Below are 25,437 nucleotides of genomic sequence, written 5' to 3' on the forward strand. Positions count from 1 at the left end.
AACGTGCCGCATCCTCGTGTGTCCGGCATCCCCTGCATTCTGCCATCCCTGTGTGCTACTCTCCCTGTGCCTCATCTCCCCTCTGCATTGACACCCTTGTGTCTTATGTCCCTGTATGCCCCATCCCCTCTCTGTGCTGCCATCCTTATGTCTCTGTGTGTTTGGTGTCCCCAGGTGCTCCATCCCTGTGTGTCCGATGTCCTCATCCCTGGTGTCCTGTGACCCGTGTGTCCCCATGTGCTGCCATTCATGTTGCCATGTGTGCTGCCATCCCTGCACCATTTCCCCTCTGTGCTGCTGCCCCATGTGTCCTTGTGTCCCTGTGTGCTCCATCTCCCGTTGTCCAGTGTTCCCACGTGCTGCTGTCCTTGAGTGTCCGGTCCCCCGTGTCCTGTGTTGCCATCCCTGGTGACATGTGCGCCCCGTTCCCTCCGTGTCCAGTGTCCCAACGCGCCGCATCCCCTGTGTTCTGCCATCCCTGCATGCCCTGTGTCCCTGGCTGACGTGCAGATAGATTCCACAGCTCATTAAAGTTGTAAAGTAGGTATGCTTTATTCAGCGCTGAGGCGCACGGGGGATTGCTCCTCCAAAGGCTTTTTTGTCGTTTCCTCTTTACATTTCTCTCCTAAAGTTATACATATGCATGAGGTTGCACAACACGCCTATACATATTCATGGCCTATCCCTGCTTCGTACAAGTCCTTTGCGCCTGCACAGTGCCTCCTGGTGGTCGTGGGCGAGGGTCTCAAGATGAAGTAAACGAGTCTTCCTCGCGCCTGAACTTCTCAGCCGTTACGCTTGCTCCCTGAAGGCTTGGTGAGAGCCACTCTCCGCCTGCCTGGGCGTCCAACGGACGGGAACCAAGTCACGGTCCCTCCCTCTTCCCCACAGCCACGTCCTCCCATCTCGTCCTCGCACTCACGGCGAGTGCTGATAAGCGTGAACGAGCCGTAGCACCGTTAAGCAAGCGGCTTGATCTGCCCCCTTGTACGACAGGCACAAGCGAGCAGCTTGACCTTCCCCCCCCCCCACCCCGTACACGGGTCACCCCTTCGCCTTCCTCCGCTGTGCGGGGCCGTGTCCCCGCTGCACCGTGCGCCCACCGCCCGGCTCCCTTCCTCCTCCTCCTCCTCCTCCTCCCTCCGGGCCGCCGCGCTCCGCCCGCTGCTCCCAGGCTGCCCCGCGCGGGGGGGGGCCATGTCTCCGCTCACCGACCTCTACCAGCTCACCATGGCCTACGGGCACTGGCGGGCCCGGCGCCACCGCGCCCCGGCCGCGGCCGAGCTCTTCTTCCGCCGCGGGCCCTTCGGCGGCTCCTTGGCGCTGGGCGCGGGCCTGGGCGAGGCGCTGCGCTGCCTGCGGGCCTTCCGCTTCTCCAACGCGGGTGCGTGAGGGAGTGGGGAGGGGGGCACGGCGGGGGCAGCAGCTGAGGAGGGCACGGAGCTGCTGCGAGGGCTGGAGCAGCGCTGCCATGGAGCCAGGCTGAGAGAGCTGGGCTGGGGCAGCCTGGAGAAGAGAAGGCTCCTGAAGGGGAGACCTGAGAGCAGCTCCAGTGCCTAAAGGGGCTGCAGGGAACCTGGAGAGGGGCTTGGGACAAGGGATGGAGGGACAGGCCAAGGGGAATGGCTTTAACCTGCCCGAGGGGAGACTGAGATGAGCTCTTAGACAGAAGCTCTTCCCTGTGAGGGTGCTGAGGTGCTGGCACAGGGTGCCCAGAGAAGCTGTGGCTGCCCCATCCCTGGCAGTGTTCAAGGCCAGGTTGGGCACAGAGGCTTGGAGCACCCTGCTCTAGTGGAAGGTGTCCCTGTACATTGAACTGGATGGGCTTTAAGGTTCCTTCCAACCCAAACCATTCCATGATTCGATGTCCAGCGGGACATGGGGGGCAGTGGACATGAACAACGCTCAGGGAAACACAGGAGGCCCTCCATGAGAACAGAAGGGACTCCCTCCAGGGGTAACCTGCCCCCCAAGTCCCCCCTATTTCATCACATCCCTTACTGGCTGCTGTTTAGTGCCCCCCGCCTATAAGGGACATGTCCCTGGGCACCCCCGGTCCTCACCAAGCTCTGCCCCTGCAGACGTTGCCTACCTGCGCTCCGTGCTGCCCAGCACCACCGAGGACGCCTTCTTCGAGTACCTGTCCACGCTGGACGCCTCCGAGGTGACCGTGTCGGCCGCGCCGGAGGGCTCTGTCGTCTTCCCCAGGGTGGGCCATGCTCGGTCCCCTCCCGTGCTCTGCAGGGGCTGCGGGGCCTCTGGCTCCCGCATCCCTGAGGAGGACGGGAGCTCAGCGCCGAGGTGTCCTCGCAGGTCCCGTTCCTGCAGGTGAAGGGGCCGCTGCTGGTGGTGCAGCTGCTGGAGACCATGCTGCTGTGCTTGGTCAACTACGCCAGGTAGGGACGCGTCCTGCTCCGGGCACCCCGCTGCTGGGGACAGCAGCATCTCCTCCGGGGACCACAGGGGACCACATCCCTTGTGGTTGAGTGGAGAAGGTGCTGAAGCCCCCCTCCTCTGCTCTTGGCTGTGTGCTGGCTCCGTGTTCAGCCTGGCTTGGTGGGACCTGTCCCTTCCTCCCGTAGCCTGGTGGCCACGAACGCTGCCCGCTTCCGCCTCCTCGCTGGTCCAGACGTGAAGCTGATAGAGATGGGGCTCCGCCGCGCGCAGGGGCCGGATGGTGCCCTTTCAGCATCCAAGTACTCCTACATCGGGGGTGAGTGAGGCCCTGGGGTGCCCGGTGGCACCGTGGCCGTGTCATTAACTGGTGTGTCCACCCCATCCCTCCTCACAGGCTTCGACAGCACCAGCAATGTCCTGGCGGGGAAGCTCTACGACATCCCGGTGCGTGGCACCATCGCCCATTCCTTCATCATGTCCTTCACCTCCCTGGAGGAGGTGCAGCCCCGGGTGAGCATCGCTGCGGGCAGGGAATGGGGATGGGATGGACATGAGATGGGGTGGGGTGGAGATGGGGATGGTATGGGGATGGAGGTGGGAATGGGAATGAGATGGGGATGAGGATAGTATGGGAATGGAGATGGGGTGGAGATGGGGATAGGGATGGGGTGTGGATGGAGGTGGGAACGGGAATGAGATGGGGATGAGGATAGTATGGGAATGGAGATGGGATAGGCATGAGATGGGGATAGGGATAGGATGGGGATGGAGGTGGGAATGGGAATGAGATGGGGTGGGGTGGAGATGGGGATAGGGATGGGATGGAGGTGGGAATGGGAATGAGATGGGGATGAGGATAGTATGGGAATGGAGATGGGATAGGGATGAGATGGGGTGGAGATGGGGATAGGGATGGGGTGGGGATGGAGGTGGGAATGGGAATGGAGATGGGATAGGCATGAGATGGGGATAGGGATGGGATGGGGATGGAGGTGGGAATGGGAATGAGATGGGGTGGGGTGGAGATGGGGATAAGGATGGGATGGAGGTGGGAATGGGAATGAGATGGGGATGAGGATAGCATGGAAACGGAGATGGGATGGGAATGGAGATGGTATGGCGATAGTATGGGAATGGAGATGGGATGGGGACAGGGATGGTAAGGCGATAGTATGGGAATGGAGATGGGATAGGGATGGTATGGGAATAAAGGTGGGATAGGGATGGTACATGAATATTGATGGGATAGGGATGAGATGGGGATAGGAATGGAGATGGGGACGTGATGCTCTGCCCATGGCACCGTGGAGGATGCAAAGCCCATGTTCTCCGGGCAGGAGGTGCTGCCGCAGGCAGGAGGAGAGCCAGTGGATCTCGTGGCCCTGGCCGTGTCCTGGCTGCAGCGGGTGTGTGAGCTGCTGCAGACCCCTCCTGAGAGGGCGAACCAGGGGGAACTGGCTGCGTTCGTGTCCTACGCCATCACCTTCCCCAGTAACTTCCAGGGGCTGCTGGACACCTATTGTGTGAGGAGGTGGGAATGCCGAGTCCCACGGCGGGGCTTTATTGCTGTGGCAGAGGGGATGGGAGCATCCCTCCTTGCTTGGTGGCCTTCAAGCACGGATAGAATCATAGATACCTACACTGGTGAATTCTGCCTTTATAGAACCACAGAATGGTTTGGGTTGGAAGGGGCCTTAAAGCTCATCCAAGTCCAACCCCTGCCACGGGCAGGGACACCTTCCACTAGAGCAGCTTGCTGCAAGCCCCTGTGTGCAACCTGGCCTTGAGCACTACCAGGGATGGAGCATTTACCACTTCCTTAGGCAGCCTGTTCCAGTGTCTCACTGTAAAGAATTCCTTCCTTATATCCAACCTAAATCTTCCCTGTTTCAGTTGGAACCTATCATCCCCTCTCCTATCACTCCAGTCCCTCTCCAGCACCCCTGTAGCCCCCTTCAGACACTGGAAGCTGCTCTGAGGTCTCCACGCAGCTTCTCTCCTCCAGACTGAACAGCCCCAATGTTCTCAGCCTGGCTCCATACAGGAGGTGCTCCACCCCCTGAGCATCCTCATGGCCTCCTCTGGACTTGCTCCAACAGCTCCATGTCAACATAAGAAGGACACGGAGCTGTTGGATTTCCACCTGCAGCATTCCCAAGCTTCAGTGTTGCCTGATGGACCTGCTGGATCCATCCTAGGTCCCTGTCCCCCACTCCAATGAACATTAACCCTCTCTTCCTCCATCCCAGGAGCGGGTTGCCCAACTTCTGTGCGGTGGCGCTGGCCCTGCAGCAGCTGGGGTACCGTGCCATCGGCGTGCGCCTGGACAGCGGGGACCTGGCCAAGCAGTCCAAGGAGATCCGCCGGGTGCTGCGAGCCTGTGGTGCTCAGTGAGTCCTGCACCAACCCCCGGCTGGGTGCCACCGGCCCTGGCTTCACCACCCGGGTCATGGGGCGATGGGAGCAGAGTTCTGGGTCCCCCAAACCCTTCACCCCATCCCTTGTTCCTCACCAGCTTCCAGGTGCCCTGGTTTGAGACCATCCCCATCGCCGTCAGCAACGACATCAGTGAGCAGAGCCTGGAGGAGTTCAGCAGGGAGGTGAGGTGGCTCCTCACCGTGGCCTTTGCTGAGGTTTGGGGTGGATGCGAGTCACTGGGGACGTTCTCCCTGGGTGAGAACAGAGAAGAGTTTCCAGGGTAGGAAAAACAGGGCTTGTTTGGGTGGGATGGACGGACAGACAGATGCCTCTGGGCAGAGCCGTGCCCCATGGCTCTTGTTCTGATGGGTTTTTCATGATCCCCGTCTTCCCTTTGCACCAGGGGAGTGAGATTGATATGATCGGCATTGGGACCAACCTGGTGACGTGTCCCCTGCAGCCATCCCTGGGCTGTGTCTACAAGGTAGAGGTGGCAGCAGCTCTTGGTCCTGCTTGGCCTGGGGGGCTCCCTGGGATCTCCTGGGCTTTGCAAGGCTAGGGATGAGGAGTGAAGGGGGATCCATCATCCAGCTCCAACCCCTGCCACTAGAGCAGGGTGCTCCAAGCCCCTGTGTCCAACCTGGCCTTGAACACTGCCAGGGATGGGGCAGCCACAGCTTCTCTGGGCACCCTGTGCCAGCGCCTCAGCACCCTCACAGGGAAGAGCTTCTGCCTAAGAGCTCATCTCAGTCTCCCCTCTGGCAGGTTAAAGCTATTCCCCTTGGCCTGTCCCTACAGGCCCTTGTCCAAAGCCCCTCTCCAGGTTTCCTGCAGCCCCTTTAGGCACTGGAGCTGCTCTCAGGTCTCCCTTTCATGGACATAACATTGATGAGTGCACCGCAGTGAGGAGCTTGCAGACAAATGGCCAACTCTGGGGTGGTTTGAGGGTTCTTTTATCATGTCTTCAGCTGGTTGTTGCGCCAGTGGCCTTCCCAGCTCATGGGGACACTCACAGAGGGCACACAGCTCAGCAGGTCTTCAGCACCACCCTGAATCGGTGCCTGTGACAGAAATCAGGTGCCCATCCCCTTAATCGCCTTCTCCTGCAGCTGGTGGAGGTCAATGGCTCCCCGTGCCTGAAGCTGACAGAAGATGAGGAGAAGATGACAATCCCAGGGACTAAGATGATCTATCGGCTCTCTGATGCAGCTGGTGAGTCGGGCTGTCCTTGTCCCTGTCCTACCCCCTTAACCTGTGTCCCCAGTCCTGCTCCATAACCCTGTCCCTGATGCCCTGTGCACCCTGGTCTCTAACCCGGTCCCCCCCTGCAGGTCACCCCTTCATGGACCTCATGGCGCTGGAGGAGGAGCCCTCACCCAGAGCAGGGCAGGAGCTGGTGGTCCGTGTCCTGGGGCAGCTTGGTGAGACCAGCAAGGTCGTGCCCAGCGCCGTGGAGCCCCTTCATCGCACCTACTTCAGAGATGGGCAGGTCAGGGGTGGCTCTGCTGGTCCTTCATGTTGGGTGAAGGACCAAGCCAGGGTGGTGGTGTCTTGGCCACCATGGATCAGACAGTTAAATCCCTGTGTTTCCTTGCATCTGAGATGGTCCCAGCTCCAACCAAGGTGCCACCAAGCACATGGTGCCATCAGAGTCCAGCCTGGAGCTGGCTCACTGGGGCTTGGTGACCATCTGCCCCCCATGGTCCTGGTGATACATCTCTATCCTTGTAGGTGTGTGAGCCCCTGCCCAGCCTGACCGAGGTGAGGACCCACGCTCAGGTGTCCCTTGGCCTCCTCAACCCTGCTCACCGCCGGCTCCATGACCCACAGCCCTACCTGGTACATCCATTATGGCACCATCAATCCACACCCAGGAGCCCTGCCCAGCACTGGAGGCCTGAGCCTGGCTCCACCAGAGCATGGAGATGGGGCTGCACGTCCCCATAGGGCTCATTGTCCACTCTTGCTCCCGTGTAGGTGGCTGTGACAGAGAAGCTGCACCAGCTCCTCACCACGCTGCAGCAGGCCAGCCAGTGAGGAGGTCCCTGCTCATCCCCTGCTTGGGACCAGCTCTTCTTCATGCTCTTTTGAAGGCCAAGTGAATACATTGGGAATCAGTGGCTTCAACAGCTGTGTGTGTGCTGCTCAGCTGGAGACCTGGCAGGAACTGGAAGAGCACCCAGAGATCCCTAAGCTGGGATGAGGCAGGTGGAGCTGGGAGGTCCTTCCCTGCCCACCCTGGGGACCCTGCACCTTCTCCCATGATGGTGCTGCCAAGATCAGTGCTCCTGCAAACCCTGTGCCTTCTGTTGTGGCAGCATTGCCTCACATCATGCCAGCCCTGCACCTTCAGTGGTGGCAGCTCACACTGAAGCTCCTCAGTGGCACTAGAAACCAAGTCCTAAGTGCACAAGAAGGGGTCCTACCATGGGAATGTCCTCTGGGACATCCCTGGCAGATGCACTTTGCCCTTTCTCTTTAGGCTTTGGCTCTGTGGCTACATTCCATCTCTTCCCCTTTTACATGGGGGTGGAGGTCACCTCCTGGTTGATGCCAGTTCCATATTGGCACCTGCACTCTGCAACCTGATGTTCCTTAATCCCTGGAATTAGCTTTATTCTATGCAAGAGATTAATAAAAGCCTTTACCCAACTACAGCCACCCCATGGGGCTGTCCTGGTCCTTCCAAACACTTGTGGCCTTCAACTGGAATGTAACATCCTTCACTTCACTGTTTATGACTGAATAAAGGTGGCATGAAAAGCAAGTGTTGAGCTATGAGAGCAGCTGGAGGTGACCCCAGCTGCCGCATGGCATCCTATGGGGATGCTGTTGTATTCTATGAACCTAATTCCAATGAAAATCCCATTGTAGCTCCACTGGGGCAGGGTCAATGAGTGGCTTCAGCAAGACAGGGTCAAGAAAAGCTGGGGATGGAATGGGAAAGAAGCCTGCAGAGACTTGATCTCCCTGCCCCATCCCTGGCAGTGTTCAAGGCCTGGTTGGATGGGGCTTGGAGCAAGCTGCTCTAGTGGAAGGTGTTCCTGCCTGTGGCAGGGGTTTGGAACTGGATGAGCTTTAAGATCCCTTCCAACCCAAACCATTCCATGTTAAATCTGCAACAGGGAGATAGTAAATCCTTTCCCCCGAGCTTGTAAAATGTACAGACCCAAAAGTGTCACATACCCATGGAAAAGGTGGAGCAAGGACAAGAGGCAAATGCCCAACCACCCACCTGCATCATCCACCCTACGAGGAACAGTTGTGGTTTAGATCTTTGCAGCACACACTGAGAAGGGGAAGAACTTAACAGAGCTTAACAAAGCCCTGGGTGACGGTCACTTGCTTCCAGACAGGGCTGGAGGTCGCTGGTGCAGTGCTCCAGCTGTGGCACTGGGTCACACTGAGCATGCTAAGAGAGAAACCACAGAACCCCAGGAAAACCAGGAATAGTTTGCTATTAAAAGTTACATTTTCAGAGCAGAATCCCCAGAGATTGACAAGTCCAAGCCCAGCGTACCTGAGTCGAGATGGGCCTGAGGTCTAAGGAGATGACTGAAGAGCAGCCTGAAGCAGGGGAAGGCAGTGAGCTTCAGCACCCTCAGCCCTCTGCGTGGCCACAGAGGAGCAGCTCATCAGTGCAGGAGAAGGGTAAACCCATCCTTGATGATCTGCTCTCCCCTAACCCTTGTCAGGCTCCACCACTGGTGCTTTGGCTTTGTCCAGACCCATTCTGGGTAGTTCCAAGGATGGAGAATCCATGACTTCTTTGGAAGCCTGGACCAGAGTCTGTCATCCTGATGGTGAAGAAGCCTTCCATGATGTTGAGGGAACCTCCTGGGTTTCTCTTTGCGCCCTGGGGCTCTGGTTCCATCACTGGGCACTATGGAGAAGATCCTGTCTTCTTTGCACCCTCTCTTCAGACACTGATGAGTTTCCCTGGAGCCTTCTCCTCTCCAGGCTCAACAGTGACAACTCTGAGTGTTTCCTCATGGGAGAAATGCTCCAGTCCATCTTCACGGCCCTTCATTGGACTCTCTTCATCCCTTGTACTGGGGAGCTCCAAATGGGATCCAATACTCCAGTTGTGGCCTTATCCATGCTGAGCAGAGGAGAAGGATCATCTCCCTCACCTCCTGGCACCACTATTGCAGCTCAGGACATTGTCCACCTTCTCTGTCCTCATGGTCAACTTAGGGTTGAGACTCAAATGCTCAACAGAGACAGTTAGAAGCTGAATTGACATTTAATGCGTGGTAACAACCTGGGGCCATCACATACAGACAGGAGACACCCCAGGAAGCAGCTGCAACTGTCGGGCTGTTGAGGTCCCCTTTAGCATCACAACCTCTGCTGTCAACCAAAAGAGAAGTTAAAGCTGCACCCTGCATTAAAGAGGGAAGATAAAGAAGAGGAGGGGGATTCCAGCTGCACATCTGGGGCTCCTGGATACATCCATTGAAGATCTGGGATCATCACTGACTCCTCTAACAGCTTCCTCCTGTTGTGACAGCATGAGCTTAATGGCAGAGAAGCTCCAGTGTGCACATTTATTGAGTTGAAGGAATAACAGTTCCCAGCCTGAGACCTTTCTCCAGTCACAGCAAAGCCAAGAGTGCTCCTTTCTGCCCTTGGAGTTCTGTTACAGGTCTTTGGATCTCAGGAGTGGGTGCAGAGATGAGACAGAAAGTGCTAAAAGTGAGGTTAAAACACCCCATCAGGCAGCAGTAGTGCAGCCTTTGCAAGAAAGAGGAAGTAAAACACATTGTTCCTCTGTTCTATCTTTCTTCCAGTTTTGTTCTGGAGAGAAACATGGATTTAAAAGCCTATTTGCAGCTCAAGACATCCAGTGACCTCATGCTTGAAAACAGGGATGGTGGGTACAAGTACCAGAGTTTAGTGCTGGATAAGGGAAGTGCAACCACGTCAGGGACCCACTTTTAGGTGTGGGGCACATCCCAGACCTCAAGAAACCCTCATCCTGACCCATCTCTTCACAATGTGGTGCAGTTCACAGCTCCTGGGTTTCTCACTGCACAAGTCCATGTGAAGACGGGTTATTCAGGATAATGCTGTGGGGTTTTGTGCTCCTTGCAAACCTGAGGAGAACCATTCATGTCTTGATTAAATACTGGTCCTCAGCTTGATAACTGTCCATGTTTTCCTTAAATGCTGGTCCTTATCACTGGAAGGGAGAAAAGGACGTTGGGGAAGACTCTGAGGTAGGGCAGAGCTACAGAGTGGGGAGGAAAGAGGGCGGAAAGGGAAGGGAGGAAAGAAGAATGAATTTGAGTGTAAAGAATCCAGAATCCAGGTCTGCTGGAAGTACAAACTCTCACATGACAGGATTTAACTAACCCAGGCTGCTGTGGGCACCTTCATACCAGACACCGGCAGAGGCAAGAAGAGGCTCAAGTGCACGTTTGGTGTACCCAGACTTGGCTGCTCTCCCTGGTGCCAGGCTCCAGGGCTGATCCATGTTCATGTTTCCAACACCTCAGTGCTCTGCAGCACCAGGGTCACTTGTAAAGTGCCATCTTCTTGCTCTGGTACATGTACATGTAGGCATCACAGAAGAGGCGCTTGGCCACTCCATCCATGTCCCGAGGCTGCTTCAGAGCCAGCACAGCCAGTGGCAAGTCCAAGTACTTGGCAACTTCAGGGCACAGTGTTACTGTGGGAATGTTGAAGCCATTTTCACCACCTAAGAGAGAAAGGAGAAGGAAAGTCCAAACCAGGTTCTAAGGGACCTAAGGGTTCAAACTTAAACAGGAAGTTCAGGTCTAACTTCAAGTTCTTTAAGGGTTCTTTAAGGAAGAAGTTCTTTACTGCAGAGGGGCTATAGGGATGCTGGGGAGGGACTGTTCGTTAGGGACTGTAGTGATACGACAAGGGGTAACGGGTTAAAACGTAAAGAGGGGAAGATTAGATTGGATATAAGGAAGAAATTCTTTACTGTAAGGGTGGTGAGGCACTGGAATGGGTTACCCAGGGAGGTTGTGAATGCTCCATCCCTGGCAGTGTTCAAGGCCAGGTTGGACAGAGCCTTGGGTGACATGGTTTAGTGTGAGGTGTCCCTGCCCATGGCAGGGGGGTTGGAACTGGATTATGTTAAGGCTCTTTCCAACCCTAACTATTCTATGATTCCACTGTGAGGGTGCTGAGGCACTGGAACAGGTCACCCAGATAAGTGGTGAATGCTCCATCCCTGGCAGTGTTCAAGGCCAGGTTACACAGAGCCTTGGGTGACATGGTCCAGTGTGAAGTGTCTCTGCCCATCGCAGGGGTTTGGAAGTGGATGATCTTAAGGTCCTTTCCAACCCAAACCATTCTATGATCACACTCAACACTCAACATGGTGCCCCAACCTGAGAGCTCTGGAGGTCAACACCAAAGTGGGGACGTGTCCTCACCGTGCCTGTCAGCCATGCTGTCGAAGAACATCCAGTGGTCATTCTCAGGGCCATACTTCACAAAGGAGACATAGTGACTGGTCTCGATGCAGAGCACTGCAAAGAGCTCCATCTTCTCATGAGGGACCTGCTGGCAGCCCCGGGTGCTCCGGGTGTGGAATTCCTCTGGGATGTGAAGCTCTCTCGGCTTGTGCGTTTTGCGGTGGTAGTGGGAGTGAACCTAAGGAGAGAGGATTTGAGGGGTTGAACGTGGATGATCTTAAGGTCCTTTCCAACCCAAACCAGCCTGTGATGGGGGGGCACTGCTGAGAGGGCAGAATTGAACTTGTCCTGCCACAAAAAGGCGGATGCAGGGGTCAGGACCCCAGTTCATTCCCTGCTGATCTGACTCTCATGGTCCTGCGTGGTAGGGAATGACATTGCCTCATCAGGCTTCACAGAGTCATGGAATCTATGAATTACAGATTCCAGTTTCAAGCCCCTGCCATGGACAGGGACACCTTCCACTAGAGCAGGGTGCTCCAAGCCCCTGTGTCCAACCTGGCCTTGAACACTGCCAGGGATGGGGCAGCCACAGCTTCTCTGGGCACCCTGTGCCAGTGCCTCAGCACCCTCACAGGGAAGAGCTTCTGCCTAAGAGCTCACCTCAGTCTCCCCTCCGGCAGGTTAAAGCCATTCCCCTTGGCCTGTCCCTACAGGCCCTTGTCCAAAGCCCCTCTCCAAGTTTCTTGCAGCCCCTTTAGGCACTGGAGCTGCTCTCAGGTCTCCCCTTCAGGAGCCTTCTCTTCTCCAGGCTGCCCCAGCCCACCTCTCTCAGCCTGGCTCCAGAGCAGAGCTGCTCCAGCCCTCGCAGCATCTCCGTGGCCTCCTCTGGACTTCTCCAACAGCTCCACGTCCCTCTTGTGCTGTTGCCCCCAGAGCTGGATGCAGGACCCCAGGTTTGGCAGCAAGAAGCTGAGAAGTGAACTTGCCACCCTCTAAGGTGGGTGAGAAAGCTGCTGCTCCTGGTGGGACAGCATGGAGGGCTCAGTGCTCTCTTTGTGCTTATTTAGGCTCTGTGTAAGCAGAGGGTTCAGTAACGTGTGGCACCTAACCACATGCTGCTGATGTGATGCTCAGGCAGAAGCCCTGAACATTCCTTCTGAAATGCTGCAGGGACAGCATGGGTAATGAGGGAATTCTGAGCGGTTCAATCTGCTGTTAGCACCAAAGCAGGTTTGATAAGCATCCAAAGAAGATATTACCTGTCTGGAGCAGGAGCTGCAGAACTGCTTCAGGCCTGTAGCTGCAAACACCTTGTCTTTGAAACACTCTGAACACTCCAGGGTGGCAACATCTCCACACAAGCAGCATTCCCTGGGACCTGCAGGAGAACAGGGGTGAGGAAATAGCTCTACTCCAGATCTCACCTGAAATCCAGCTTGTCCTGCCAAAAACCGGTGTTCAGGGAAGTAGAATCATATCATGATCCCACCCCACATCTGCTCCCAACCCAGAGAGGTGAGACCTGTCACCTGGCTCCTCACAGGCCCAACCAGCAGCTTTAACACATCCCAACTTACTGTCAAGCAGCAGATCTGTTATATCCAGCTCTAAGGAAGGAATGATTTTGCTGAACATTTTGTATTCCTTTCCAAAACGTGGCATTTGGATTATGAAGCATGACGGGATCTGGGAAAAGAAAAACAAAGAGGTCACCCTGTGAGAAGAACCAAACTCCAAAGACTCTCCTCTCCACATCACTGCTGGGAGTAAAGGCTTTTGCTCTGGGTCACAAGATGAAATGGCAACAGGGAAAACACAGCCCGCTTCCCAGGTCATGCTGAGATTCCCAAGGCTCTTGTGACTGCATCCTGCTTCTTTGTAGTGTTGGATATCAGACTCCAGGATATCAGGCACAAGTGTGTTGGAGGAAGCAAGAAAGAGGCAGCAGAGAGCAGTGTAGGCAGAAGGCTCTGGGCTCACCTCCACTAGCTTCAGATCAGAGGACAGGAAGGAGCGTTCCACTAACTGCTGCACGTCAGGAACCACCAGATCCTCCTGTTTGTCCATAAATATCTGGTAACAGTAACAGTCCTGCTCCTTCTGGCCTCCTGACCTGCAAGGAGTGGGCATGGGGCTTGTTTATGTGGTGCCACAAACACTGGAGCTCCCAAACATATGGGGTTCGTCCTGCAAGAGCTACTGCGCCCAAGGCACAGAAGGGCTGCCTGGTGCAATGCTGACACGAAGCTGTTTTTCCACCCAGAAACATTCATGTCTCAGCCTGGAGAAGAGAAGCTGTGCAGAGACTCAGAGCAGCTTCCAGTGTCTGAAGGGGGCTGCAAGGATGCTGGAGAGGGACTCTTCATCAGGGACTGCAGTGATAGGACAAGGGGTGATGGGCTCAAACTGAAACAGGGGAAGTTCAGGTTGGAGATAAGGAAGTTCTTTACTGTGAGGGTGCTGAGGCGCTGGCACAGAGTGCCCAGAGAAGTGGTAAATGCTCCATCCCTGGCAATGTTCAAGGCCAGGTTGGACACAGGGGCTTGCAGCAACCTGCTCAAGTGGAAGGTGTCCCTGCCTGTGGCACAGGTTGGAACTGGGCGACCTTTAAGGTCCTTTCCAACCCAAACCACTCCATGATAAATAATTGCCATGAGAAGGGGATACAAGCACCATCTTCAGTCTCATTATCACTCTGTAGCATCACATCCTGCTCCTATGAGCAAAACACATTTCCCCTGCTTGATGAAACATATTAAAAGAGGCTTCAACGTGCTTTAAACCAAGTGCACTACAGCAGAATCAAACTCCTCCTCAGATGAAGGCTCTATTTATACCTTCACACACAAACCTCAGTGCATTCAGGAGGTGTGGGAGATGTTCTGCATGTAACCCACCCCCTGCAGCCCTGAGCCAGCAGAGAAAGGATTTCCTTCAGCTGACCCTGTGCAGAGGAGCTGCAGCACAGAGTCATCTTTGTGCTCAGCCTTTCCAAGCACTCCATGATCTGCAGCTTGACTGACACCTCAACAAAGCAGCACAGAAAGGAAACAATCCCCTTCTGTGCTCCTCAACAGCACAGTTATTTTTGGCTTCCTTCAGCCTCTCATCCTCTTTGTAGAGCCCTGAAAATCTGGGAGTGCATCCATGGAGTGCCTGTTTGAGAGGCTACGGGATCTGAGCCAGCTTGGCAGGTCTGGACACATCCCAAACACATCCAAAGGCTGTCAGATGTTTCTTGCTCTGCACTGAAGTTGGACACTGTGCTTCTCAAAGCACTTGCTGGCTCTCCCTGAGGGTGACACAAGGGGTTTAACACAGTTCTCTGAAGGTGGCACCTCCAAGGGGAGTTTAAAAGTGTCTTTATCTGGATGTGTCACCTGGAACAAGATCACAGAGGGGAGCTGCATACAACTCACTGAGCTGTATCTCCAAAGCCACAATGAAAGGGTGTAAATAACACCCAGTGATGGTGAGGTGGTAACTAAGAGCCTGGGTAAGATGTATCACTTGGATATGAACACTTACTGCAGTTTCAAGAGTGGGTCTATCCCCAGAACTTGATGCATGATGAGATTGAGGAATTCCTCAGGATCTGGAAAATGAAACAAAAACATAGGTCACACCACACCAGGAATGCTATGACCTCACTGAAGGCAAAATCCTGCCAGATCAACATGAACCAGCATTTCCTGAACCTGGAATGTCCTGGTTCACTCTAGGTAAGGGGAAAATGGGCCTAAAGTTGGGTGAGCATGAGGAAAACAAACCAGCCTTCACATACTGCACTGAGAAACCTCAGGCCGTCAACACCAGCTCAGAGACTTTAATGGACTGTTACTAACAACCGAAAGTATAAACTCAAAGTGAAATCAGGGAAAACTCTGGAAATTCAAGCAACTGAACAGCAGTTAAACCACCCCTGGCTAAAATCAGCATCTAGTAGTACAAACTACAAGTGGTGTTTAATGACAAGATACCTGGATGTCGCAGCTCATTGCAGGGGATTGGAACTAGATGACCTTTGAAAGTCCCTTCCAACCCACAATTCCTGTCCTTCTATAGGCTTCAGGATAAATTTTCAGCTGAAAAGAGTTTTAAAAGCTGAAAATATATGAGATGTGCATCTTTCTGTAAGTGAACACGTAATGCATGCAGCAGGCATGTTAATGCACAGGCCTGGAAGCAGCACACAGTGCAGCTGTCAGCCTGGATGGGGCAGAACACAGGGAATAAAACCAGGGAAGGTCCCAGAGAGTATCTTACCTTTCTCAGCATTGGTAAAGCTTGAACACTGGCCCTTGTCAGTCAACTGCTCCCTGAGGTGCATCACACTCTTGGCATTGACAAAGCCAGTCCTAGAAACAAGAAGGAGCTGTAGATGATCTCTCCAAGGTATTTAAATCATGAAATCATAGAATAGTTAGGGTTGGAAAGGACCTTAAGATTATCCAGTTCCAACCCCCCTGCCATGGGCAGGGACACCTCACATTAAACCATGTCACCCAAATGGTTCAGGTTGGAAGGGACCTTAAAGCTCATCCACTTCCAACCCCCTGCCACGGGCAGGGACACCTTCCACTAGAGCAGGGTGCTCCAAGCCCCTGTGTCCAACCTGGCCTTGAACACTGCCAGGGATGGGGCAGCCCCAGCTTCTCTGGGCACCCTGTGCCAGCGCCTCAGCACCCTCACAGGGAAGAGCTTCTGCCTAAGAGCTCATCTCAGTCTCCCCTCGGGCAGCTTAAAGCCATTCCCCTTGGCCTGTCCCTACAGGCCCTTGTCCAAAGCCCCTCTCCAGGTTTCCTGTAGCCCCTTTAGGCACTGGAGCTGCTCTAAGGTCTCCCCTTTCTGCAGCAGAGGGGCAGAATGCCCTTCCTGACCTGGTGCTCACGCTCTGGGGATGCAGCCCAGGATATAGTTGGCTTTTGGACTGCAAGTGCACACTGTCCCATTTTTCATCCCCAAATCGTTCTCTGCAGGGCTTCTCTCACCAAATCTCAGCATCACAGAACACCCCAGGGTTCTATTTCTATATATTCACATGCATCAGTGTCAGGACACCTCAAGGAAGATGCTAATGTCTGATGTTCAGCTCTCCATGCCTCTCTTCCACACCTATCTAGGGAGGATGAGGAAAGAACCTGGTATCTTTGATACAAATACCAAAGAATTTAGCCTCATGCCATGGTTTCCTCTCATCCAGCCTGGCACTGACACTGCCTTTGGGCCTAATTGCTGGTGAAGCAATGCCACTGGTCCATCTACTCCAGGGTTCCCTCCAGAGGTGGTCTGAATCCCAGGAATCCTCCTTTTATGAGGCTTCCTTCTGAGCAGGAGATCCTCGTGCACATGCAGGAGGAGTTGTGACAGCCTTAGAACACAGGGAATGGTTTAACTGGAAAAAGAACCCAATATGAAGCCCTTTGGATGTGTCTGGCAGGAGAAACACTCCAGGTAACCCTTCCCTTAATGACAGATACCATCTAGAAGAGATGGTGTGAAGGCAGATAGATGACTTCCAGGATTCCCACATATTATACTCACCTTCGGAGGGGATTAACAATCTCATCCCTCAGAATGCTCTGGACGTTCCTATCACACAGCAGGAAGGGCTTGAAGAGCATGGAGTCCACCACAGATGTACAGGAGAAGAGGCTGTGGAAAGAGAGGGATGGGTGTAATATTTGCAGCAATAACTAGAACCAAACCGTTGTGCCTGGTGAGAGTTGGTGGCTTTGATTCTCAACAGTCCATGCATGCAGTTACAGAACGGTGAGTGGCAGCACATCTCCACAGTGAGAGAAACCACATCAGGTTTAAAGAACACTGGTAGGAAGCAAGGAAACAGCTCCAACAGCCCAGACACAATGAGATTTCGTACTTTGCAGCCCAAACTGCTCAGGAGAGGGCACCACTGAGGCTTTATTCCTCTCCAAACAGTGAAGCAGGGATCTCTTGGGAGGTTTCTTTGACACGTTTCCAGCCAATACCTCCAGTGACAGTGTCAGCACGGTGCCAGGATATCTCACCACCCTACTTGACAGACACACGGGACATTAGGTGCTGGATCAGCACCAGTGTGGCAACAGGACCAGGGCAGTGACTGTCCCCCTGTGATGGGCATTGGTGAGGCTGCACCTCGAATCCTGGGCTCTGCGCTGGGCCCCTCACTACAAGAGAGACATTGAGGTGCTGGAGGGGGGACAGAGAAGGGCAATGGAGCTGGTGCAGGGCCTGGAGCCCAAGTGTGATGGGGAACGGCTGAGGGACCTGGGGGGTTCAGTGTGGAGAAGGCTCAGGGGGGACCTGATTGCTCCCTACAACTGCCTGAGAGGAGGATGGAGCCAGGAGGGGCTGGGCTCTGCTCCCAAGGAACAAGGGATGGGACAAGAGGAACCGGCCTCAAGCTGCACCAGGGCAGGTTTAGATGGAGCTGAGGAACAATTCCTTCCCCAGATGGTGCTCAGGCATTGAAACAGGCTGCCCAGGGCAGGGCTGCAGTCACCGTCCCTGCAAGTGTTCACACAGCGTGGAGACGAGGCCTCAGTGCCATGGGTTAGTGGTGGCCTTGGCAGTGCTGAGGTAATAATTGGACTGGGTGAGCTTAAAAGGTCTTTTCCACCCTGGCTGATTCTGTGTGTGATTCTGTGTGTACACACGAGGGGTACTCCAGGGCCTGAGAACAAACCCCCTCAGAATTCCCCGGAAATGCTGCAGTTTAGGGCTCTATCCAATTCAAAAAGCACTCATTTAATCAGCTGGCATCATCCAAACAGGTCCTTACCTGAAGAGAGCTGCATCCATATAGCAGGAATTACAATGGCCTTGGATCCCCTTCATCCGCCCTCGCAGGACACACACTGCTGCCTCATTCCTGAGGGGAGGAAAACTGTCTGGAGCCTGGGGAAGAACTTCTTGTCCTCCTGCAAAGAGAAGCAACTCCCTTGAGCTTCCCACCTCGTCTGGCTCAGCTCTGCCCTTCCCTGATGCTATTCCCTGCCCAGAAGTCAGCACCAGGCTCCTCTGTGCTGCTCCTGATGGGATTTCAACCACACTGGGATGAAGAATTGTCTCCTTAGTAATTTCTCTACTGTAATCAGAGCCAAAACCAAACCAGAGACATATCCTACCAATCCATACCCACCTCTGCAGGTATAACAAAGAGCTACAAATGAGCTGGTGCTATGTTATATGGAAGGTTAGGATCTACCTGTCCTGTAACCTCAGGAGCAAAGGGACAAACAGGCAGCTGTGCTTTAACAGCCTCATCCTGCTGCTCTGCCACCTCGAGCCTCCAAGGTGGCCTTCTCAATCTGCTCTTTCCTGCTTTCTTCAGCATTCTCCCCTTGTAATTCAATCATCTCTATTCAGCATGTCCTTAAGACAGTTTCCCATATCCCTCTTTCCAGGTTTTGGGACATTCCTGGAGGAATCCTGCTGTCTCATCTCCAGTCATCTCATTTACTGTTTCTAAATAGTTAGTTCATGTTGGTTTCTGTGCTCTGGAGGAATTTCTTCCTATTGAAATGAAAACACTGACCTGTTCTTCTTGTGAAGGACTTACCATCACATCAAATTCTGCACTAAAGCTGATTTAATCCCGTCTCCCTTCCCAAGGGCATTCCCTATAATTACCATCAGCATCCTTAAAACTGGCATCTCAAGGAACACTCGAAGTGAATAATATTAAACCACTGACTAAGACACTGTCTATGAGGTTTCTCCATAGCGTGCCTTGTCCCAGCACAGCCCTGTCTCCCTTCTCCCTAGAGTGGGCCCTTGTGAACCTCATGAGGTTCCACAAGGCCAAGTACAATGTCCTGCATGTGGGCTGGGGCAATCCCAAGCACAAACACAAGCTGGGTTGAGACAGAATGGAGCAGCCCTGAGGAGGGCTTAAGAACCTCAACATGACCCAGCAGTGTGTGCTTGAGCCCAGAACCCCCTCATGTGCTGGGCTACACCCCCAGAGTACGAGCACCAGGTCAGGAAGAGGATTCTGCCCCTCTGCTGCTTGAAGTGGAAACCTTCGAGCAGCTCCAGTGCCTAAGGGGGCTGCAAGAAACTTGGAGAGGGGCTTTGGACAAGGGCCTGTAGGGACAGGCCAAGGGGAATGGCTTTAACCTGCCAGAGGGGAGACTGAGATGAGCTCTTAGGCAGAAGCTCTTCCCTGTGAGGGTGCTGAGGTGCCAGCACAGGGTGCCCAGAGAAGCTGTGGCTGCCCCATGCCTGGCAGTGCTCAAGGCCAGGTTGGATGGGGCTTGGAGCACCCTGCTCTAGTGGAAGATGTCCCTGCCCATGGCAGGGGTTGGGACTGGGTGAGTTTTGAGGTCCCTTCCAACACAAACCATTCCATGATTCTATCTTACCATAATCTATGAGGCTCAAATAACTGCTGTGTGAACTCTGGAAGCGAACATCAGGTTGGCAGCACTGCAGCTTCACGAAGAGGCCACGCTTCGGAGCACAGTGGAAGTAGTATTTGCCCAACCACTCACCATCACTGACCCCCTTATCTTCATCCTGGGAAAAAAGCAGTGATGAATAGCATCAGAGCACAAATCCCCCATATGGCCATCTAATATTAAACATCTAAACTTAAACAGGGGAAGTTTAGATTGGACATACAGAAGAAATTCTTTACTGGTGGTGAGGCACTGGAATGGGTTACCCAGGGAGGTTGTGAATGCTCCATCCCTGGCAGTGTTCAAGACCAGGTTGGACGAAGCCTTGGGTGGCATGGTTTAGTGTGAGGTGTCCCTGCCCATGGCAGGGGGGTTGGAACTGGATGATCTTAAGATCCTTTCAAACCCTAACTATTCTATGATTCTATTTTAAGAGCCGTGGAGTTTGATCCCATTTTGTTGACTGTTTTCATCCCTGTTTCTATCCCTGGCAGGGTTCAAGGCCAGGCTGGACAGAGCCTTGGGTGACATGGTCTAGTGCAAGGTGTCCCTGCCCATGGCAGGGGGTTGGAACTGGATGATCTTACAGTCCCTTCCAATCCAAACCATTCTATGATTCATTTATTCCGGTCACGTGTTGAACCTATTGATGCCACTTGCAGGATCCATGATTATTCCATCCCACATTCCAATCACAATGTTCTGGAAGAGAGTGAACCAACCTCATAATCACCCCACAAACTCCTCTCAAAAGCCTAAAGGAAGGCCTAACTGGCTGCTTGTCCTCACAATTCACTCTCCACTACATCAGAGGCCCACATTAGGCTGTGAAACACACAAGCAGAAGGCCTTAAAAGAGAAAAGCAACCAAGAGCAGCCACTCTGATGCCCCATTTTCCAGCAGGAAATGTTTGCTCCTCACCAGTTCAACTCCTGCCATCTTGTGCTCAATTTGGGGCAGGTAGCCCAACCAGCGGATGATTCCCGAAACCCGAGTTCCTTTGTCCAAGGTGATCTGGACCATGGAGTTCACTTCCAGGGCTGAATTCCCCCCGTCACACTCCTCACTGCTCTCACTGACCTCTTGTTTCATCTGGTTTGGGGGTTCCAAGCCCATAAATAAACCTGGTGGGTAACACAGAATGTCAAGTGAGGTAGGAATGACAGACACCTGATGATGAACACCTCTGGATCTTCTTTAATACCAGGTCTGCTCTGAAACTCAAGCATGAAGCCCAGCATCAGAGACACAAGGTATAATTCCCAGTGATATGGCCAAGCTGGTCTAACAGGCTAAAAGGGGATGATCTTGCTCCTTGTTTCCCTGCTCAAGGCTGTGTGGTCCAGTCTCTTGCTGGTCCTGGAGCTAATCCAGCCCTTCCCTGAGCCGTTCTGAACTACTGGAACAGCAGCAGGGGGTCATTCCCAAATTATTCTCCTGCCTTTAGTGAGATGAATCAACTCAGTGAACAGTCTAATGATGGCTCCAGAGAGATTCCACCGAGTTCTTGTCTTGTACAGTGACTCAACCATCACTGTGCTTTTCCGAGCCTGTCTGGCATCAGGATGAGGCTCCTGCTCCATATTCACCAGGTAAATTAAAGACTCTTCAAGCACTGGTGCATCTTCCTTTAAGAAATACTTCTGCCCTTCAATTACACCCTCTCTACTTCTTTCTGTCAAACTCATCTTTAGTTGCCTAATGCAAAGAATGTTATCCAGAGAGAGTTTTCCATGGAGCTTCTTTGCCTCCTGATCAACCAAACTGGGATTAGCTGAAGATTTTGTTGGATCTTCAGCTCATCAGAGAGAAGAAATAAACCCCAGGAACACAGGGAAGACACATCTGATGATAACTTACTTTGCAAGTTTTCCTTCACAACAGAATCCAGAGGGATTTCTCTGAAAATGTCAGTTGTTCCTTCTTCTTCCTGAAAGGAGAGAACAATTCATCAGCTAAATGCTTTAGCAGGCATAAGGCATTCCTGGAATACGAAGCAACTATTCAAAAAGGCCTGGAAGGTTTGCATGGAACCTCATGTCCCTTCTAGGATGGGTGGAGAAGTGATTCAGAGCAGCCTGAGGAGAAGGACTTGGGGTATTGGGTGAGAAGCTCTCCATGACCGGGCTTCAGTGTGCGCTTGAGCCCAGAGCCTCTCCATATCTGGACTGCACCCCCAGAGCATGAGCAGCAGCAGCTCAGGGAGGGGATCCTGCCCCTCTGCTGCGTGAAGGGGAGACCCTACTTGCAGCACTGTGTGCAGTTCTGGTGTCCTCAACATAAGAAGGACATGGAGCTGTTGGAGCAAGTCCAGATGAGGCCATGAGGATGATCAAGGGCTGAAGCACCTCCTGTATGGAGCCAGGCTGAGAACATTGGGGCTGTTGAGCCTGGAGAAGAGAAGCTGCGTGGAGACCTCAGAGCAGCTTCCAGTGTCTGAAGGGGGCTACAAGGATGCTGGAGAGGGGCTCTTCATCAGGGATGGGAGTGATAGGACAAGGGGTGATGGGTTCAAACTGAAACAGGGGAAGTTCAGGTTGGAGATAAGGAAGAAATTCTTTCTTGTGAGGATGGTGAGGCGCTGGCACAGGGTGCCCAGAGAAGCTGTGGCTGCTCCATCCCTGGCAGTGTTCAAGGCCAGATTGGACAGGGCTTGAAGCAACCTGCTCTACTGGAAGGTGTCCCAGCCTGTGACAGGGGTTTGAAACTGAATGATCTTAAGGTCCTTTCCAACCCAAGCCATTCTATGACTTCCACCTCCTTAAGTCCCCCAAACCCAAGAGAAGGCATCAAGGCTGCTCTTACCGGACAGATTTTAACAAGCCACTGGGCTCCCTTCCTATAAACTGCCATGGCTATTCCTCTGGTGAGGACCTCATCCACATAGAAGCTAACTGCATCTCCCACTTTCACAGGGACTACCTCCTCCGTGTCTGCTTTTGGCTTCTGCTTCCCATAGTTGTCATCTGGAACAAACTGGACTTTGGTAAATGGCAGGAAGATCCCACAGTTCTTCTTACACTTGAAATACTCAGTGCCACGGCAGGACCCATCGCTGCGCCCTCTGTTTTCTCCTTCACCCTGAAAACAGGATAGAAAACCATATTACACACAGAAAACATGAAGGGAAAACAAGGAAGTCCCTTTCTTGACCCCTTTACCTGTAACTCTACCCCAAAGAAGAAGGGAGACAACACAGCAGTGCTTCTATAAATGCTCCCAATGTAACGGATGATTCCAGGGAAATACTGGTGCTCAACCTTAGCCATCACCCTGTGGCCAGGCAGAGCCCTCAGAGCTGCCTCGAGGTTCACCCCGTCCAAGAAGCAGTTCAACCTTTCACAGTGGCTGCTGATGGCCAGGAGGAAGGAGGCCACCTTCTCAGACACAGGTTGAAGGATCTCCATGTTGATGGTGACGGTGGAGCTGTCATCCAACATGATGACCCTCAAGAAGCAAATGGGACGTCTGTCGTCGGAGAAGTTGCGCAGGTAACTCCTCTCGCTGCAGAAACACAAGTTTCCAGCTTGGAATAACTTGCTGCCATAGGAACAGTCTTCTGTCAGGATGTAATAGCAGTTGCCATCTCCTGAGGAAGGTGGGAGGTTGGTCATCGTCATTCCCCTGGGTTGTGAGAAAGGAGATGGTCACACAGGTGAAGATACATGGATGTTATAGAGTCAGAGAATCAACCAGATTGGAAAAGACCTTGAAGAGCATCAAGTCCAACCATTATTGTAGGATCTAAGAAGAACTTAGGTGGAAGAGGCCTCAAGGCCAACACCAGGCTTGAAGCAGGTTGCTCAAAGCTTCACCTAGCTGAGATTGGAGCATCTCCAATGACAGAGATCCCACAATATCCCTCATTGCTTTGGCCAAAGCTTCATCACCCTCATCACGAAAACAGGAAGAAATCCCACCTGTCCAAGGTTTCCCTATGTTCCTGCTCATCCCTGTTGCCTCCTGTCCTGCCATTCTGCATCCACAGGAAGAGTCTGGCTCTGTCTTCTCTACTAAACCCTATCAACAAGAAGCTGCACAAAGCAGCATCTCCTCATCTGTCTGTTCTCTATGACACTGCACCGCTTCTCTGAGTGCCCTGTGCCAATGCCTCAGCACCCTCACAGGGAAGAGCTTCTGCCTAAGAGCTCATCTCAGTCTCCCCTCTGGCAGGTTCAAGCCATTCCCCTTGGCCTGTCCCTACAGGCCCTTGTCCAAAGCCCCTCTCTGGGTTCCCTGCAGCCCCTTTGGGCACTGGAGCTGCTCTAAGGTCTCCCTTTAAGGAGCCTTCTCTTCTCCAGGCTGCCCCAGCCCAGCTCTCTCAGCCTGGCTCCAGAGTAGAGCTGCTCCAGCCCTTGCAGCAGCTCCGTGGCCTCCTCTGGACTCACTCCAGTGGGTATTAAATGTATGAAAAGAAATCAGAGGTAAATTTTTGTGCTTGAGTTGAATCAAGTTTGAGCCAAATTCCCACTTCTAGGCCATGGTGGAAAGTAAGAAAGGAAAAAAGGTGTCACCTTGGTAGATGCTTCTTAAAACATTGAAGCAGAGAGGAAGAATCAAGCAGATGCAATTAAGGGAAGCAGAAACATACTCAGGGCATTGTAGCAGGAAGCAGGAATGCAGCTGCCTACAAGAGTAAGACATGGATGGACTGGGAGGAAAACGTAGGCAGAGCTTGCATAGAGAAGCTCCTCAGACCTCCAGGAGGAACTTCACTGGAGATTAATCATGGAATGGTTTGTGTTGTAAGGGTCCTTAAAGCTCATCCAGCTCCAACCCCTGCCATGGGCAGGGACACCTTCCACTAGAGCAGGGTGCTCCAAGCCCCATCCAACCTGGCCTGGAGAGAGCTTAATATTCCAGAGGATCAGGAAAAGAGAAATCAGTGCTTGTGCTGGAAAAACATCACCCTGGAGCTTCCCTGGTGTTTGGGCTTGTTGTGGCAGCTGCCTACAGGAACAATTCCCTCTGGAGAAGTCATGGGGCACTCTATGGGGTTACACAAGAGCAGGAAACGGAAGAAATCCCTCAGCACGCAGCAGTTCCCTTTTTGCCCATCTATGTGACTCGCTGCTGAGGTTTCACAGCCCTGGCAGCAGAGCAAAGGCTTGAAATCCTGTGATTCTGAAAGGATGGAGTTATCTGAATGGATAACATCTGATGGATGTTATCTGAAAGGGATAACATCACCTGTCCCAACCCCCCCTCTGCTCACTCTTCCACTTTCAGGACCTCGGTTTTACTTCACGTTTCATTTGGTTTTTAAAGTTCCTTCCCCACAAGGAGAAGAGCAAAGAGATGGGTGCAGAATAAAGGGGTTTCCCCATCAAACCACCAGAATTAACCATTTTCCTCACTGAAACCCCAGGAACGAAGCATTTCCAGCATCAAAACCCCGAGAACCAATCATTTCCCTCATCGAATTCCCAATAATTAACCATTTTCCTGTTGAAACTCGAAGAATCAACCTTTTTCCTCACCACCCCCCCCCCAGAATCAACCACTTTCCCCACAAAAAAAACAAGATTGAAGCATTTCCAGCACCAAAACCCTGAGAATCACCTGTTTCCCTCACCAAAACCAAAAAATCAACAATTTTCCTCATCAAATTCCCAATAATCAACCATTTTCCTTACGAAAACCCCCCAAAATCAACCATTTTTCTCATCAAATTCCAAATAATCAACCATTTTCCTTACAAAACCCCCCCAAATCAACCATTTTCCTCAGCAAATTCCCAATAATCAACCATTTTCTTGCCAAATTCCAAATAATCAACCATTTTCCTCATGAAAATCCCCCAATTCAACCATTTTCC

At 53.0% G+C, this 25,437-nt stretch overlaps 2 protein-coding genes across 2 annotated transcripts; one reads left to right on the forward strand and one right to left on the reverse strand.

Moving 5' to 3' along the window:
- Nucleotides 1–1,161: 1,161 nt before the first annotated feature.
- Nucleotides 1,162–7,037, forward strand: NAPRT (nicotinate phosphoribosyltransferase). Its single transcript, XM_061447591.1, has 13 exons — nt 1,162–1,384; nt 2,082–2,209; nt 2,314–2,396; nt 2,583–2,713; nt 2,792–2,907; nt 3,735–3,928; nt 4,647–4,787; nt 4,913–4,997; nt 5,219–5,299; nt 5,925–6,027; nt 6,147–6,304; nt 6,547–6,654; nt 6,793–7,037. Exons 1-13 carry the CDS (start codon nt 1,198–1,200, stop codon nt 6,850–6,852), a joined length of 1,575 nt encoding a protein of 524 aa, XP_061303575.1. The 5' UTR covers nt 1,162–1,197; the 3' UTR covers nt 6,853–7,037.
- A 1,212-nt stretch (nt 7,038–8,249) lies between these two features.
- LOC133266462 (ubiquitin carboxyl-terminal hydrolase CYLD-like) lies at nt 8,250–24,462 on the reverse strand. Its single transcript, XM_061447628.1, has 14 exons — nt 22,781–24,462; nt 22,425–22,700; nt 21,480–21,549; nt 20,541–20,743; nt 19,583–19,736; nt 17,998–18,136; nt 16,758–16,868; nt 15,480–15,571; nt 14,742–14,808; nt 13,194–13,326; nt 12,791–12,899; nt 12,473–12,591; nt 11,229–11,448; nt 8,250–10,519 (listed from the first exon to the last, which is right to left on the reverse strand). The coding sequence occupies exons 1-14, from the start codon at nt 23,237–23,239 to the stop codon at nt 10,335–10,337; spliced, it is 2,337 nt and encodes a 778-aa protein (XP_061303612.1). The 5' UTR covers nt 23,240–24,462; the 3' UTR covers nt 8,250–10,334.
- Between the last annotated feature and the right edge of the window lie 975 nt (nt 24,463–25,437).

This window comes from Pezoporus flaviventris, unplaced genomic scaffold (genome assembly GCF_033815535.1).
Source record: "Pezoporus flaviventris isolate CSIRO_AGI_PZ_B2104156 unplaced genomic scaffold, CSIRO_AGI_Pfla_v1 ptg000007l, whole genome shotgun sequence".
NCBI lineage: Eukaryota > Metazoa > Chordata > Aves > Psittaciformes > Psittacidae > Pezoporus > Pezoporus flaviventris.

Coding starts and splice junctions, on each gene's coding strand:
- NAPRT (XM_061447591.1), top strand. CDS start 1,198: ATGTCTCCGCTCACCGACCTCTACCAGCTCACCATGGCCTACGGGCAC. Junction 4,788..4,912: donor CTGCGAGCCTGTGGTGCTCA/GTGAGTCCTGCA, acceptor GTTCCTCACCAG/CTTCCAGGTGCCCTGGTTTG. Junction 4,998..5,218: donor TGGAGGAGTTCAGCAGGGAG/GTGAGGTGGCTC, acceptor CCTTTGCACCAG/GGGAGTGAGATTGATATGAT.
- LOC133266462 (XM_061447628.1), bottom strand. CDS start 23,239: ATGACGATGACCAACCTCCCACCTTCCTCAGGAGATGGCAACTGCTAT. Junction 13,327..14,741: donor GACCCACTCTTGAAACTGCA/GTAAGTGTTCAT, acceptor CACTCCTTGCAG/GTCAGGAGGCCAGAAGGAGC. Junction 10,520..11,228: donor CAGCATGGCTGACAGGCACG/GTGAGGACACGT, acceptor TTTCTCTCTTAG/GTGGTGAAAATGGCTTCAAC.